Source organism: Microtus pennsylvanicus, chromosome 8 (genome assembly GCF_037038515.1).
Source record: "Microtus pennsylvanicus isolate mMicPen1 chromosome 8, mMicPen1.hap1, whole genome shotgun sequence".
NCBI lineage: Eukaryota > Metazoa > Chordata > Mammalia > Rodentia > Cricetidae > Microtus > Microtus pennsylvanicus.
The window spans coordinates 22,680,697-22,698,614 of NC_134586.1; the positions used below are offsets into that span (position 1 = coordinate 22,680,697).

General features: G+C 45.0%; 1 protein-coding gene across 2 annotated transcripts in view; it reads right to left on the minus strand.

The window, feature by feature from the left end:
* Ano2 (anoctamin 2) overlaps nt 1-17,918 on the minus strand; it is a 362,201-nt gene that overhangs the window by 42,467 nt on the left and 301,816 nt on the right. For both annotated transcript variants that reach the window (XM_075981962.1, XM_075981963.1), the window contains 3 exons: nt 6,724-6,835; nt 2,751-2,808; nt 2,502-2,602 (listed from right to left, as the gene is read on the minus strand). In XM_075981962.1, coding sequence (XP_075838077.1) covers nt 2,502-2,602; nt 2,751-2,808; nt 6,724-6,835 — 271 coding nt within the window. The remainder of the gene's footprint in view (nt 1-2,501; nt 2,603-2,750; nt 2,809-6,723; nt 6,836-17,918) is intronic.

Genomic DNA, 17,918 nt, shown 5'->3' on the forward strand with positions numbered 1-17,918 from the left:
GGTAGATAAGATGTCCAGGGATGGAAAGAAAGGCATCTCCTGCCTACAGGCTGTCTACAGTTCTATCCACAAGAGAACAGTAAAGTCCTTGAAAGACAGGTGTCTTCTCCAGATGTTTGACTGACATGAAGACTGTGATTGGCAGCTGTGCTGGAGAACTTGGTTGCATAGCTTCAAAGGGACCAGATGTGGCTTTAGCATCATCTGTATGTACTCTGAATGTTGGTCCACAACAAACGCTGTCTCTAAAACATTGTGTGCCTACAGAACAAAATACATCTGGTTCGTTAGCTTTAATAGACTATCACTGAATAACTGTTAGAAAATAGAGAATACAACTTCAAGACCCAAATGTATCAAGCTTGCTAGTCTTACTGATAACTGGAAGCTTGCCTAAGAAGAGAGGTGGGGTGCAACACTCAGACACTGATGTTCCCCCCACTTTCTCCTCTAGGAAAAGAACTTAAAAGTGCCACACAAGGTTGACCCAGCATGTCAGCAGTAAACTGCTTGAATGTACCTAATGAAATGTAATGGTTGTCTTAGTTAGGACATTTATCACTGTGACAAAACATCATGACCAAAAAGCAAGTCCGAGAAGGAAGAGTTTATTTGAGTCACACTTCCATAGCACTGTTCATCATCAAAGGAAGTCAGGACAGGAACTCAAATATCACAGGAACCTTGATACAGGAGCTGATGTAGAGGCCATGGAGGGGTGCTACTTACTGGCTTGCTTATCATGACTTGTGCAGCCTGCTTTCTTATAGAAACCAGGACCACCAGGCCAAAGATGCCATCACCTACAAGGCACTGGGCCCTTTTCCATCAATCACTAATTAAGAATATGCCCTACAGGATGGCAGACAGCCTGATCTTATGGAGGCATTTTCTCAATTGAGGTTTCCTCTTCTCAGATGACTATGGTTTGTGTCTAGCTTCCGTAACTGGCATCTCCCTTCAAGCCCCAAAGGCTTTGACTGGGGAAATGCCATCTTGGAGACTTAACTCCGCCATCAGTAGCACCTCTGGGTCATGAGGTGCTTCAGGTAAGAGCAGAGTGAATGTGGTGGCTCATGCCTTTAATGCCAGCACTCGGGAGGCAAAAGAAGGCAGATATGTATGAGTTCAAAGTCAGCCTGGTCTACAGAGCTAGTTCCAGACCAGCCAGGGCTACACAGAGAAACCCTGTCTCAAGAAGAAAGAAGAAGAGGGGGAGGAGGAGGAAGAGGAAGAGGAGGAAAAAGAGGAGGAGATAAAAGGAAGAAGAATAATCATCATAATCTTGGGCAGTAAATATACAAATTTGGTTGCATAGAAAAATTAAAAAGCCCTTCTTTCCTGGAAGTTTTCTTGAAAGCAGAAAGTACATGATAAAATTCCAGCATGAAGACAGACTCATGGGATCTTCAACTACCCTGTGAGGACTGTCTGACCACTGCACGAACACGGTATCCTGCAAGAGAATGGTCTGTTTTGTAAGTGTTCAAGACACCTAGCTCAGTCCATTAGAGTTAACTCTGCTTACCTCTGGCACTCCCCAGCAAAGTGATGCTGGGCTTGCTAAAAATAGCCCTGAAACTGATTCCTCTTTAAAATCACAGAGGACAAGAAAGGAGGGTTGGGCTCATCTGCTAAAATATGAGGACCAGAGTTCAATTCCCAGATTCAGCATGAAAAGGCAAGTGTGGGAGCTTCCACCAACAGCACTGGGAAAGAAGAGATAGGCAGATTCCTACCGCCTGCCGGCAAGCCACCCTCCCCTATTAGGGAAGTCTGGGCCAGAAAGAGACCCTGTCTCAAAAAGCAAGGTGGAGAGCCTCTGAGAAACAGGTTTCCCCTGACCTCCATATACATTCATACACATGTACACTTGCACATACAAACACACACACAACATATACATACATACAGACAGACATATACACATATATACACACAAAACAAGGAAAGGAAAATCCAAGGGGCTAGAAGGGAAAGACAGAGAATATACATTTTTGGACAAGGATTTTTGCTTGTTTACTTGTTTTGTTTGGTTCCCATTTTAGTAGCTGTCAGTAAGGTTTCATGCCCATTTAAATCTTTAAACTATACGTAAAACCTCAGGGGTATTCATGCCTCCCCTCTTAAGGTCTTGAAGCCCATCTTTTGTTGTCAGAGTTTCTTAAATGACTTCGTCAGACTTTCCTATTCATCCTCCCCCGAGAACTGCCCTACTTACTCAACGGGAGGAGAAATACATCAAAAACTTTATACACTCTGAGGCCTGGATTATCTCTCAGCTCTGCCCTTCACTTCTATGTGTATTTGAATAAGTAGCCATTTACTCTGAGCTCAGACATCTGAACTTGGACTGGGAAACACAGTGCGTTAGAAGACAGCTACTGGCTCACAGGAAGGGGAGTGAATGACCAAGCTGTACGCAAAGGGGAAAGACTGTGCCAACTGTGCTGAAAGCCTGGCGCTTCTCCAGAAGGGATAGCGGAATGGTCATTACGTACGGGACGCCAATCTCAAAGATATTGTTCTGGATCAGCTGCTTCCCCAGCATGATGATGCTGAGCTGGATGCACAGCTCCATGAGACAGCCTCCCGGAGCACACTGCAGGAGGGAGAGCAGAGAGACAGGAGCCGTCAGACCACATGGGTGCTAGAGAAATGAGCAACACCGTGATGGGGTAAGAACGGGGCTAAGCATGGGGCAACCCGCAAACTGCTGGCCAGGCATGAATGGCAGCGACTGTACTTGCCTCTTCCATGCGGTAGCCGTCGAACACATAGACGTAGCTTCCAGGTCTGCCCACAAACCTGGAAGAAAGACGTGTAAGTAACATCAGAGGAAACAAGGCCACTGGAACATTTGCCCTCTGCAGGAAACAGCTGTTACTGAATGTCCTCTTTGAATGAACTGGCTTGGGGTTGTGTCCCAAATCACACAAGGACAGGAGTTTACACCATTGTATGGTAACAAATATCTGTAAGACTTATGGTCCTGTTCTCAGTGCAGCCAGGTTTCTGGGCATAGCGGGAGAGCCGGGCATAATTCATAATTCATAAGGTGAATGCAGTGTGAGAGGTTGGGATGGTGTGCGAGTGTGTGTGTGTGTGTGTGTGTGTGTGTGTGTGTGTGTGTGAGAGAGAGAGAGAGAGAGAGAGAGAGAGAGAGAGAGAGAGAGAGTTCTCTATGCCTTTTCCGCTCTACTGGTATCAAAGACCGAATTTGGATTGCAGTTCTTGGGTAAGGGCTTATGATCTGTCAGGAAACTGGGGGTGTCCTTGACCAAATGTGTAGGTACTTTTCCTTCAGAAAAGAAGGCACTTGCCTTCTTAGTGAAAAAATTTCAAAGGAACGGAAGCAGCCTGCCTCATTCCTCTTCTGAAGAGAATGTATTTTATTGAGGGAGGAGGAGTCTGGGAAGGTGATGGAAGTAGTGAGGCAGAAGCCAATCACAGAGCCAGGCAGGCAATCAGGACTCCCCTTCCTTCAAATGTGAGCCGCTTGGAACTCTACTCACCCATTCAATACAGCTGAGATTGTTTTCTGTGAAGTCTTCTTGCTGTTTCTGCTAACTTAGCCCTTTCTTTTCCCTTCCCTTCCCTTTCCTTCGCTCCCTTCTTTCTTTTCCATGCTGGGGACTGAACCTAAGATTAGCATGTGCTAGGCAGGTACTGTACAGTTGGACTTCATGTCCAGTCCCCCAATATTTTTCCTTTATCTCTTATTGTGTCATTTACCACAGACTGCAGTAGCGCTGTTGCCAAGACTAATTCTTCCAGTGTAGCACAAATCTAAGAGTCGGGACCATTCTGTCTGCAATACCACGTGTATGCAATTTGCCTTGGCAATGAAATCTAGATAGAAATATCAGTAAAGTCTTATAGAGCTATCCAACATGTAGAAGAATGAAAATAGATCCATATCTATCACCATGCGCAAAACTCAAGTCCAAATGGATCAAAGACCTCAACATAAAACCAGACACACTGAACCTCATAGAAGTGGAAAGTACACTTGAATGCATTGGCACAGGAGAACACTTTCTAAATATAACCCCAAAAACACAGACACTGAGCAACAATTAATAAGTGGGACCACCTGAAACTGAAAAGCTTCTGAAAGCAAAGGACAGAGTCAAGAGACAAAACAGAGAGGGAAAAGATCTTCACTAACTCCACATTGGACAGATCTCCATAATATACAAAGAGCTCAAGAAATTGGTCATCAAAAGAACAAATAATCCAGTAAAAAATAGGGTATAGATCTAAACGGAGAACTCTCAGCAGAGGAATCTAAAATGGCTGAAAGACAATTAAGAAGATGCTCAACATCCTTGGTCATCAGAGAAATGCAAATCAAAACAACTCTGAGATTCCATCTTACACCTATAAGAATGGCCAAGATCAAAAACACTGATGACAGTTTATACTGGAGAAGACGTGGGGTACAGAAAACACTCCTCCATTGCTGGTGGGAGTGCAAGCTGGTATAGCTCCTTTGGATGTTAGTATGGCAATTTCTTAGAAAATTAGGAAACAACTTTCCTCAAGACCCAGTAGTAACACTTTTGGGTATACATCCAAAGGATGCTCAATTGTACCACTAGGAAATTTGCTCAACTATGTTCATAGCAGCATTGTTTGTCATAGCCCGAACCTGAAAACAACCTAAATGCCTCTTGACCAAAGAATGGGTAAAAGAGATGTGGTACATTTACACAATGGAGTACTACACAGCGGAAAAAATAATGACATCTTGAAATTTGTGGGCAAATGAATGGATCTAGAAAAACATCACATCGAGTGAGGGTAATTTAGGCCCAGAAATCTCATAAGTGGCTTTTAGACATAAAACAAAGAAAAACCAGCTTACAATTCACAATCCCAAAGAACCTAAACAACAAAGAAGATCCTAAGAGAGACATATGTGAATCTAATCTACATGGGAAGTAGAAAAAGACAAGATCTCCTTAGTAAATTGAGAGAGTAGGAATCATGAGAGAGGGTAAAAGGGGGGGGGAGAAAAGGAGGGGAGTGGAGAAAACTACATAGCTCAATAAAAATAATAAAAGTGTTAATTTTCTTTAAAAAGTATAGATTCATCATTTTGGGCAGTATCTTTGCTACTATAATTTCTTTCAAGCTAAATGTCTTCAATGTCTACAAAAGAGCATTTACACATGGATAATGAACATTCTTTGTGGTACTGTATAAACTTTGGGCTCCAAGGAAACCAACCTGACGTAGTTGCTGCAAGTCTGATAGGAAATTTCCTTGCAAGTAGCCAAGCAGCCTGACCTGCCACACACACATACACATAAGTGTTTATTAGAAGCAAATTTACAAATCTATTGCATAATAAAGAGTTCTAACTGGTGGTGTAATAGGAGCACTGTGACCCTAGCTCTTAGGGAGTCTGAGGTCAGCAGACCACCCAGTGAAGTCAAGCCTGAGCTACATAATGAGTTTGAGGATAGCCTAGGCTTCACAGTGAGAGTCTGTCTCAGAAAAAAAAATCATCATCAAACAGAAAGAAGCCTTGCCCCTTGTCCTCAGTTCTTGGAAGAAGCCCCTAAATTCTTGGACTTTCCATGGTCATGGGACATCTTTATTATTCATTATGGTCTCTTGGGACTGTTGTCTAAATTTAAGCTAGTGTGGAGGGGAGTACGGAGGGATGTGTCGCCCATGCCTTTAATCTCAACAGTCAGAGGCAGAGGCAGGTGAATCACTGAGTTTGAGGCTATCTTGGTATACAAGGCAAGTTCTAGGACAGGACAGCCAGAGCTGCTGTTACAGAGAAACCCTGTCTTTAAAAACATTAATGTGTGTGTGTGTGTGTGTGTGTGTGTGTGTGTGTGTGTGTGTGTGCGCGTGCTAGTGGGATTACTCAAAATGAGGTGATGTCAGGGACCAACCATTCAGTTGGAACTTTGAGCCATTGGACAGCAATCTGCCTTTGGTGTGGGAAGAAGACAAGAGTCTGAGTTTGATCCAATGGCATAATCCCACGACTGAATAAAGTATGCCTAAGTCAAGAGAACTTGGGTGAGCTTGATGGCAGCATATGGATGTTCCTGGAGGGTAGTGGGTTCCCAGGACATGACTGCTCCAGAATTAGGACCCTCTGCGACATCAGCCTGTGAGCTGCTACTGTTAGCTGTTTTAGGTTACTCCTGCTTTGCTGTAATAAGACTGCACATTCTTGGATTTTGAGAGTTATTCTAGTGAGTTATAAAATTCGAGGAGGCGGTGGGAACCCTGGAATTCTTCACCAGAGGGTTGGAACTGCAAATGTCCTGAGTGCCCAGAGCTTGTGGCTGGCATATGCAGTGAGGCAGACAGTGAAGGAGAGCGCCCTTCACCTGTGAAGCCTGTATCAACTCCAGGCAGGCAGCACCAAACTTCACTGTGCAGCTGCGGAGCCTCTGGCTAAACATGCAGTCCTCTCTGTCTTGGCCTCCAAGGCAGTGCCTCCTAGGAGTCTCCCTTCAGGGTCTTGGCTCAAATTCTTGGGGAGCTGCCATAGATGTTTGAGTCTGGGGATGCTAATTCACTTCTTCATCAACAGTCAGTTGGATAATAGTTAATCCCAGCCAGGAGGGAAGAGCAGGGTGAGGATGGGAGCTGATAACAGGGACAGACTGACTCTACTTGCCCTGATCATGGAGGACCCAGTCAGTAGCGAATTGGGCAAATTGCTTCTGGTGCCCCTGTCATACTCACCTCCCCTTGAAAAAGGCCACATAGAAGATGGGGGAATAGGCATTGACAAACTTCAGCAAGAAGGCTTTGAGGATCAAGCGCTCTTCAAAAGTCTGCTCGGTTTTCGGAACCTCTGCAAGGGAAGGAGAAAGGGGATGAGAGTGAGATGAGAGGGCTTTTCTTCTTCTTTAATTGTGTGTGTGTGTGTGTGTGTGTGTGTGTGTGTGTGTGTGTGTGCATGTGTGTGTGCGTGCATGCAGTGCAGGTACCCTCTGAGGACAGAGAGGACACCGTATCCCTTGGAATAACAGGAGGTTGTAAACCACATGATATGGGCGCAGTTCTTTGCAAGAGCAATATGGGCTCTTAACTGATGAGCCCTTTCAGAAGCCCAGAGGTGAGAGTTTTGACCTTGACAGGAGTCACTGTCTCCCAAATCACAACTCTGGAGCACAATCCAGGTGATCTGCCTCTCTGGCACATGAGAGCTGGACAATCATCTGGGGGACATCTGCTGGATAACCTGAGGTTACATGGGGTAAAAGGTGCATAAGACCTTTGTCTCACAACAGTGAAGTCATTTTGAACCTCACAAAAAAGAATTTGAGCAGGAAGAAGTTGAGGCCCCCCACCCTTAGTTGGTCCAGTGGAAATCAGCCAGCCTTTATGTATATAATCTCCATAAAATTTTACTCAAAGAAAGTTTCATGCCAAAAAGGGCTTACAGTTGATTTGGCTTCTGAATTGGTTTCTTTATCTCCTCCTTAATTTTTGCCAGAAAGGAATTTATCTGTTAGATCTAGGGAAGGCTGGGACACCTCCTCATTGTTCACTCAAGAAAGGTCACTGAAGAAGGCAAGGAGAAAAACATGGCTGGACTTATGTCTCAAACCCACATGTCACAGCCCCAGGACATGTATCCTGTCATGTCTCAGCAGAGAAGCTGGTCAACATCTTTAGTAGCGCTCTGAGGAGATTCAGCAAAAAACTCCTCTGGTGCCTTTAGAGACTGAAGATGCTGGCAGACCCCCATGAGAAGCGTGTGGCATGGTTTGGTGGAGACTCCACAGACTGACAAAAGGGTGACTTTGTCAAAGAGGGCACAGAGTATTGGTAATCCATGTGTGTTGTTGAATAAAATATCATGAACTAGTTAGAGTACAGAACAACCAGAAACTGTCTTACCATTCTGGAGGCTTAAAAGGCAAGATCAAGCTAGACTTGCTTCCTTTTCCCGACCCTCTCCTCATCTACAAGTCCTTGCATGCTTCAGTTCTCCATCTTAATCTCCTCCCAGAAGGGCCTGCTTTATGCTCCACAGAGCACACCTTACTGCTGGGAGAGCTAGTCATCTGCTGGGGCCTCTTTTATAAGTTCACTTATAAAGGCATTTCTTTATGACCTAAATCATCTCTTCTCAAATGTCCCATATCCTAAAACTGTCACCTTGGCGATTATGATTTGTACTGGATGGCCTTTTTTCAACTTGACACAAGTTAAAGTCATCTCAGAGGAAGGAAGTTCAATCAGGAAAATTTCTCCATAAGATCAGGAAGAAGGCAGGATTTTCTTAATTAGTGATTGATGGGGAGGGCCCAGCCCATTGTATGTGGTCCCATCCCTGGGCTGATGATCCTGGGGTCTACAAGAAAGCAGGCTGAAGAGGCCATGATAAGCAAGCCAGTAAGCAGCAGCCCTCTATGCCCAGTGTATCAGCTTCTGCCTCCAGGATCCTGTACTCCTTGAGCTCCTGTTCTGACTTCGTTTGGTGATAATCTGTGATGTGGAAGTCTGATAAACCCTTTCCTCCCCATCTTGCTTTTTGGTCATGGTTGTTTCAGTGATGCAACAGAAACCCTAATCAAGACAGAATTTCAGTAGATGAATTTGGAGTGTGTGTGGAGTGGGCCTAAATATTAGAATTATTACACATGCCCGTACTCTTCAGGGTCAACACTACTCTTGCATCATGTTGAATTGTAAATATGAAAGTATTCTGAGCTTAAAGCACAGTGCCAGGACCACACGCAGGATGCATACAATCTGTGTATATACAGGCTGCATAGAAATAGTTGAACTGTGACCCTGCTCTCTCTTCTGATGTGCCCTTCGCTGACCTTCCCCTCAAGCACAAGTCCTTGCATTCTTCAACACTCAGGCTAAATCTCCTTCTAGAAGTTTTTCCAGATGTCTTGAGTTGGTGCCATTTCTCCCCCTGTTTTCTTGTATGGATTTGATAACTTCCCCTATTAATTACCTATATCTTTGCCCTTTAAAATTTAGTAATAATATGCCTGCCTGTCACTAATTGTCCATGATCTCCAAGTGTGAAAAGATGGGAAGCAGGTAGTTGGCGAGGACACATGGTAAGATGGGGTGGTGGAAAAGAAAAAGAGGGAAAATATATGGATAATTTGTCTCCAACAGGTTGATGTCTGTGGTTTGAATGCCAATAGCCCCCATAGGTTCCAGTGTTGGAATGTGTGGCCCCCAGTCAGTGAAACTGTGAAAGGATAGGAGATGTGACCTTGTTGGAGGTGATACATCCCTGGGAGGGGGCTTTGTGGTCTCAAAGGCCCACATTAGGCCCAGTCTCTCTTTCTCTCTCCTGACTGCCATCTGTGGATCATATGTAAAACTCCCAGTTATCACCAGGTGGTGGTGGTGCACGCCTTTAGTCCCAGCCCTCAGGAGGCAGAGGCAGGTGGGTCTCTGTGAGTTTGGAGCCAGCCTGGTCTACACAGTGAGTTCCAGGACAGCCAAGGCTAACCAGAGAAACCCTGTCTTGGAAAAAGAAACCAAAAATAAAACAAACCAACTTCCAGCTACTGCTCCAGTGCCATGCCTGTCTGCTTCCTGCCATGATTGATCATGGACTAACACTCTAAAACTGTAAGCAAGCTTCCAACTAATGCTTTGCTTTATAAGTTGCTTTGGCCATGGCATCTCCTCCAGCAATAGGACAGCAACTAAGAAAATATATATGATGGGGAATCTCAACCAATCATCTTGTTTGTGGGGTGTGTTCCCCCCCGGGGCCCCAAATAGCCTATAAAACCATCGATGTGCGCTTGTTTTCTCTCTTTGTTTTCCTGTGCTTCGCTGGAACTTTAGCTTTGTAAGTTCCCCTTTTCTTCCCCTTATTAAAGCTGAATATTTTATATTAAAGCTAGTCCGGTTAATTCTATCCACCACTTGCCAACATATATAGGCCTTGCAGACCCTGATACCTTCTGTAGAACTCTACACAACCAGAGGATATCTAGGGACAGAGCTATCACAAGCCATCGGTATGAATAGGAACTGCATGAAGGTTAACTGGACGATGGCTCAAATAGATATACACGACTCACAAGAATGTCTGTTCCATTTTACCAAGACATGGTCTCTGTCGAGGGGATTGGGCTGCTAGGAAAACTCACTGGGATAGAGAATAGTATTGTTCTTTTGTTGTTGTTGTTTTGTCTGCCTTTATACGTCTTTTGTTGCTTAAGGCTTTGTTTATGACATAACTGCATTTGGTATTTTATTGTTTGTTTTTTGGGGACAGGATCTCACTTTTTTAGCTCAGGATGGCCTGGAACTCAAGATATAGTCTAGGATGGCATCAAACTCATGATCCCCCACTTCAGCCACCTACATACTGAACTTTTAGGTCTGTACGACCCACCATGCCCATCTCTTTCCTTCTCTTTCAAATATGGTGGCAGCAATACTTGTCTCACCTAAGAGACAGAGAGAGGTGAGTCACTGAGTAAATACAGGGCACACAAATTACATGTGTGCATAGTATTACACATTTTTAATCCTAGCACTCAGAGGCAAACAAATCTATACGATCGAGGTCAGTCTGCTCTACATGGTGAGTTCCAGGTCATCCAGGGCTCCATAGTGAGTAAGGCTCTGACTGAAAACCAAAGCAGAAGAGTTATAGTAGAGAGAAGAAACATGATTACAGGAGAGTACTTCCAGAAAATCTATTTGCATGAGGAAACAGTGCTCCTGAGTGAGAGGAGACAGACATCAGCTTGGTCCTTATCAAATTCCTTCCCTCTTCCTGGATAGCCATTAGCTGTAAATAAATTGTGACCTGCTTTAGTTTCTTTTCCTGTTGTCAGACAGAACATTCTGACAAAAGCAACTCAATGGAGAGAGTGTTTATTTTCACGCACAGTTCAAGGGTCCACAGTCCATCATGGCGGGGAAGTAGAGCTAGCACATCACATTTCCAGTCAAAGAGCATGCTGCTGCTCCACTCCTGTTCTCTGCTCTACAGTCCAAAGTCCAATCCAGGGAATCGTGTCACCCACAGTGAGTGGCTCTTCACATTTCAATGACCACAATCAAGATTGTGGTCTTGATCAACAGGCTTGCCTCCTGGATGACTCTAGATTCTGCCAAGTTGACAATTAACACTCCTGTCACATGACCCATGAGACAGAAATCTTTACCTTTGACATCATTTGTTCCTAAAGTCTCTTCTTAGTCTCATACCCCTCAACTCCCAGGAAGACGTGAAGCCTACAGAGAATAGCAACAGCACCCAGAGGACACATTCCAGAACTCTGAATCCCCAACCAGAAGGCTGCCTACCAAACATCTGTAAAACAGCTCTGGGAGCATGCTAAGTCATGGAGGCTTACAACATCTTAATGGAATGTGCTCCAAACATACTCGATATGACAAATGCAGGTGAGGTGCAATTATGAGAGCAAGAAGTCCTGAGATACTGGTTTGCTACTGTTTGTAGATAGTAGGTCCCCCAAAGGTTCTTGTGTTGAAGATGCATCCTCCGGCTGCTGAGTCCAACCATCAAGAGGTGACTGGATCTCGAGGGCACAAACTTTATCCCTGGGTAATACATGGATCAGTTCATACTGGATGGGCTATTATGGGGTGGGCCTTGTTGTAGGTGGTCACTGGAGGTATGTCTTTGAGGGATGCATCCCACTAGGCCGTTTCTTGTATGTCTGTCTCTGTCATAACTGAGATTGGAACCTCAGGACCCATGTCAAAAAGCTGAGTTTGGTGCTGTGATTCAAGAACCCTAGTACAGGCAGGTGAATCCTAGCTACTCACTGGCCAGCCAGTCTAGCAAATCAGTGAGCTGCAGGATCAGTGAGAAATCTTATCTCAAAATATAATGTTTAATTTTATTATAAGAATAATTGAGAAGTATACCACATTCCCCCTCCATGTTCTCTCTATACCTCCTTTTACATACACACAGACTGGGAGGAGGGGAAAACCATGGATCTGCCTTCAGAGCTGGTGTGCTAAAATAACTGAAACCAGGTATAATTGATGTAGGATTCCCCTCTGTATGCTGTGAATTCCATTGGTTATACAGAAACTGGCTTGGCCTGATAGGGTAGAGTAGAGCTAGGTGGGGAAAACTAAACTAAATGCTGGGAGAAAGGAGGCAAAGTCAGTGAGAAGCCATGTAGCCCCCGCCAGAGACAGACACCGAATGGAACCTTGCTGGTAGGCCACAAATCACGTGGTAAAATATAAAATAATAGAAATGGGTTGATTTAATATGTAAAAGCTTGCTAGGAATATGCTAGAGTCATTGGCCAAGCAGTGGTTTAAATAATGTAGTTTCTCTGTGATTATTTGGGGCTGAGCAGCCAGGAACAAACAAATGGCCTCCTACTACACATAGTGGCATATATAGAAGCTGTCCATAGTGTCTGTTTGTGTCCAGTGTTCAAATAAAAAGAGACTAAGGCGAGGCACAGATATTGGAGAGGAAAGGGGAGGAGAAAAAGGAAGGAGAAGGAAAGAGAGGGGGAAAGGGGAAAGAAAAGGGGGGCAGAAGGGAGGAAAAAGACAGGGGGGTGGAGAAAAGGAAGAAAAACCTTCACACAACAGATTTTTCTCTTAAAAAAAAAAAAAAAGAAAGGAACTTGAGCCCCTGGCCAGCATGCCTGCAGCATTCAATTCAAAGGTAACTAACCCTCAACCCCTCTCTTTCAAATCGTTTTGGGGAGAAAATTGAAACAAATGTCACCTAAAAATAAGTAATGAATGAGACCCGAGGGTCTAAAATTTTGGAATGTTTATCTTGCAACTGTGTGTGGAGGAGGATTAGGATGAGGTAAGGAGAGACACGTGTCTTTAATTTCCTTTTATAATCCCTTTTGAACTGACTATGCTCAGATCTCTTGGTCCCTACAGGAATTTCCTCTATGTTCTCTGGGAAAAAAAAAATAGAAAAGGAATCTGGTGTTCTCAGAGCTCTTCACTCCAGCTAGGAATGAGCAGCCCTCTTTCTCTCCACTGGCAAATCAGGGCTTGGCGATTATTTATTAGTTTGGTTTCTTTAAAGCAGCCTGCACTAGGCTTTTAGGGCCGTGCACCATCATAAATAAGAGGCATTTTCAATAAACAGTTCAAATCTATTTGATAGGCCCCTAAATCACTTGGGTTCCCCACCTTGGGAAGCCCTGTGGCCACAGTGAGCATTTGAGTGAGCCTTCTAGCGAGGGAGGGCCTCAGGGAAGCTTCATCTAAAGGACACAATGGGGCCGGGAGAAAAGCTAGGGGACAAGGACAGGCACTGTGGTTGGGCGTTTGAATCTTTCAGGAGCCAGCATCGGGGAGCTTTACCTGCCTGTCACAGAGACGACCGTGTGTCAGAAAATATGAAACGCGGATTCTCAGAGTTCACACGGGTGGGAAAATGCGTAAGGGTCAACCACCGCTATCTCTGTGTCAGGCTACAGGGCAGAATCCACTCGTAAGACTCTGGTGTGGTCTGAATCTGGGCCTCATGAGAAAACAGTCCAAATGGAAACAGTCCATAGCTATGGGGATTTAAAGGAACATCCGGTGTTGACAGGGCCAGGAGGAAGGCTAGCCATCATCCCACCTCCTTGAGAGGGCCACTGAAGGTGGATTAGAGGCCATCTGAAGGGGTCACCTATTCTCAATCCTTGGGAGCAGAATTCCTACAGGACTTCATCTAGAGCAGGAAGGGGACCTTCTGACAGCATTCAAACACAACGTCCTTAACTAGCCCCTCCCCCTTACATAGATGTCAACCTCTGCTGCCTTGTGTCACTAAAACACTTGAGTGCATCTGACCAGCTGTAAACTGCCTTGGGAGATAATTAGTGAGAAAGCCCAAGTTAGTCCCAGGGGGCCAACTTAGGACTCCGGAGTCCCCAGAGCTCCCCGCTAATCATATGGAAAAATCACAGCCAGCAAGAAGAGGCCTGGCGCACAATCTTGGGAAAGCTGCTCCTTGTAGCGGATCTCCCCAGCAGCCCAGCCCGCAGAGGCATCAAGAAGGCAATAAAACAAAACCAGAAAGATACCCCTGTATGTTTTAGCTGGGCCAGCCCTGGCACTGTGCGTTCAGAAGCATGGAAAGTCTTCTAAGCCTGTGTGGCTGGACCTGGAAGCTGCTATCCTTGCCTTTCCCCCAGGGTGGCTGAGCTTTCCTGATAGCCTAACCAGTCCGTCTGCCCTCGGTATGTGTAGGTAGTGGGCAGGTGGAGGGACTGGGAGAATCTCCGTGCACAATAGTGTTGCCTTGCCATGGGAAGAGAGTGACCTCCAGGGGAGGCACCATCTGGGTAATTAGGCAACCAGCAGATTGGCTAAGCGAGCTGAGAATGCCTCAACTGGTGTTCCCTGCTGCACACAGTTCAGGGAACCCTGACAACCTCTCACCTGAGGTTCAGTGGAGGAGAAGGAAGGGCTCCTTCCAAGAGCGTAGCTCCTCACCAGTCCCATAGCACAGCGGGGCTTTTCTGTTATGTTCCTAACTTGCATTTTGGAGAGGGTAGGCCACTGTCAAACCATACTGTGTGATAGAGCAGTGAGTCTTGGAGCAAGGGATCCTGGATGCTGTGTTGACACTCTCTCCTCCCCAGCCAGGATCAGGACGAAGGGCATGATTCTAAGGAAGATGCTCCTGGCAAAGAAGAGGTGCGGAAGGAATATGGTGTCACTCTGCATCCCGAGGGCTCCGATTAAAGTGTGTGCCACCACTACCACACTGCTTCTTTTTACTTTTCATTTTGAGATATGGTGTCATTAAGCTGTCCAACTTGTCCTTGATCTCATGAGCCTCCTCTCTGCACCTCCCAAGTAGCTAGGATTACAGGCTTGTGCTGCCTGGCCTGGGGTGGGGGTGGAGCATTACTGGCTAATAGGGGAGACTTGCGTTTCAGTGATTGAGTAGGGAAATGAAAAAGCTGTGTTGGTCAACTAGCTCAGGTTGGGAAGGCCTTCCACTTCCATAAAGTAAGCTGCAGAGTTATACATCAGGGGGTCACAGAAGAAAAAAATGAATATAGGGAAGAGATTTGTAGGGTTAGGGTTGACAGGGGGAAGGGAGTGAAAAAAATCAGAGAGTGTTTCATACATATACACACATGTATGAAATCAGCAAATAACAAATTTAATTAATAATTATTCAAAAAAGAACAAAGGCACAAATGAGTCTGTCATTCTGGCTGCCATTTGTGTCTCTGCACGCACACCTAATCAAGCTAAGACCCCCAAAGCATGTGGCCCAGCTTCTGTTCACACAAGACAAAGGCAATGACAGGAGCCCAGAAAGGCTCCCCAGACTGCATGTCAAGTGCCTTCTTGAGCAGGAGCTGGTCACACCGAGAAGATGGATCACAGAACAGAAAGATGTTTCAAAAGAACCCAGGGGTGATGGCATCCTAAGTGCCATCTGGGTGGGGACAGCCCAGCAAGGAGCTGTGACCCTAGAGCTCTCACAATTCCACCTACAAATGTCAGCAAGGCTGTGTGCACCAAGACAATGAAGCTGCAGAGAGCTTGCTCCAGTAGCCTCAAGTCATCTTGGTGCACACAGTGCGCAGTACCAGCAGCAGCTCAGCTCACAGCTACTCCGGTCTTCTAGAGGCTGGTGAGGAAGGCTAGACCTTGGGAAGAATTTAAATGAGATTTCTAAGGATGATGCAAAATGAACTGAACCAACTTCTTAAGAAAAATAATTTAGTTATTTAGTGTGTGTGTGTGTGTGTGTATCTGTGTGTGTGTGTTGTGCTGCGAGATAATGCTCTTGTACATTGTAAAGATTTGTCATTCATACTGGTTTAATAAAATGCTGATTGGCCAGTAGCCAGGCAGGGTGTATAGGTGGGGTGACCAGACTAGGAGAATTCTGGGAAGAGGAAAGACAGAGATGCATTCACTAGTCAGACACAGAGGAAGCAAGATGAGAATGCCTCACTGAGAAAAAGTACAAAGCCATGTATCTAAACATAGACAAGAATTATGGGTTAATTTAAGTTGTAAGAGCTAGTTAATAATAAGCCTGAGCTAATAGGCCAAGCAGTTATAATTAATATAAGCTTCTGTGTGTTTCTTTGGAACTGAGCAGCTGTGGGGACTGAGTGGGACAGAAGTCTCTGTCTACAGTGTTGTATGTGTGTGTGTGTGTGTCTGCAGGTGTGTGTACAGATTCCCACAGATATCAGAAGATAGCATGGAATCTGCTGGAGCTGGAGTTACAGAGGTAACTTCTGACATCTGACATGAGTGTCCAGAACCAAACTTAGGTCCACTGAAGGAAGAGCAAGCAGTTTTAACTGTAGAGCCATCCCTCCAGGCCCCTCTTTTAATTTTTAAAAATTGTGTGTGTCTGTCCATGCCTGTGTATGTGTATGTCACATGTGGGTATGTGGCTACATGCACCCATGTGCATGCATGGGAAGCCAGAGGAGGATGTCAGATGTCTTCCTCTATTGCTTTTCCCCCATATCCCTTAAACATTCTGCTTGAGGATTTTTATGCTTTGAGTTTGAAATGTCCCTCACAGGCTACTCTGGCTGAACACTTGGCCCTCAGCTGCTAGTGGTTTTTTGAAAAGTTGTAGAACCTTTGGAATGAAAAGTGTGGCTGGTGGAGACAAGTAGCTGGGGGAGGGGATGGCCTTTGAGAATGATAGCCCCACCCCACTTCTGGTTCAGCCTGCATCTTGATTCATCAAGATATGAGAAACCTCATCACACACACCTATCCATGCCGTATCCCATGCCCTCCCCACCAGGGTGGATAGAACCCAGAAGTCAGAATAACAGAATAAGCCTCTTCTCCTCTAAACTGACCATCAGATAGTTTTGCTACATCAAGATGTTATGTGACTATCATAAAGTTTAGCTCTCTAATATGACTAATCCTAGCCCCTTAGACACTCAAGTTGTCTCCATTTTTGTTTATACACAATTTATTCTTTGAAAGTAACTGAGCTGAGGAATAAAGTTTCAAATAAAGGTCAACAAGGTTCTTGGTCTAGTAAAAGTAATATAAATAAATAAAATTGGAAAAATTAAGGTTCTCTACACCATTTGGGGCTGTTTGGAGGTTAAATGTACATATGTTCCCCATTTGTGATGGTCCATCTGGTGACATTTAATCTTCACAATTATTAAAAGCCATACTTAGAAGCAATTGTACTTTGTATTTCAAACTTTTCTTGGGCTAAGGATTTATAGTCAGTGAGGCCATGGGCCCCTGAGAAGGGAAAAAGGAGAGAAGGGCTACCCTCCTTTTGCTTGCAGTAGGTTTCCATTTTCCCCAAAGTAGGCCATTTGCCCTCATCTGCAGGAAGCTTCTTTTTCCCCATATCCCCAGTAAGAAAACGGGGTTTGGGATCAATCTACCCAGCCAGCATTTGTTTCTGAATCTGTGCCCTGAGAGTGAGAACCCCATTGCAGCTGTTTCTGTACCCCTGCAAGAAGACAGGGGATCCCATTGGCAGCTGTTTCCATACTTGTAGGCCCAATCCCAGGACCAGAAAGTGCTCATTGATGCCTTGGGACTAACAGGAAGGAAGTCACTGGTAGGAGCATAGAAAAACCCAGACCCTGTTAGTGCCAACAGACTCCTGGCTCCAGGGCTCCATTTCTATCCAAGGAATCCAAAGCTTGCAGACAAAATTCTCTTTCACTTTCTCTTAGTTATTTTCCAATCTTTTAATTCTTTAATTGGAGGGACAAAAGAACCATCAGGCAGCTACAATCTGAAGCTGCTGGGCAGTGGCCGTGACCCACAGCTTCCAGTCAGCCGCATAATCATGAGGGGAGCAGCCGGCAGAACAGGGCATGTCATGTTTGATGTCCTTACGCTGGGTACATTAAATTCCTTTTGGACTCATGGTATTTTCAACATAGGATGAGTTTATTGAGCTACAGGCCCATCATGAATCGAGAACATCTGTTCTGCTA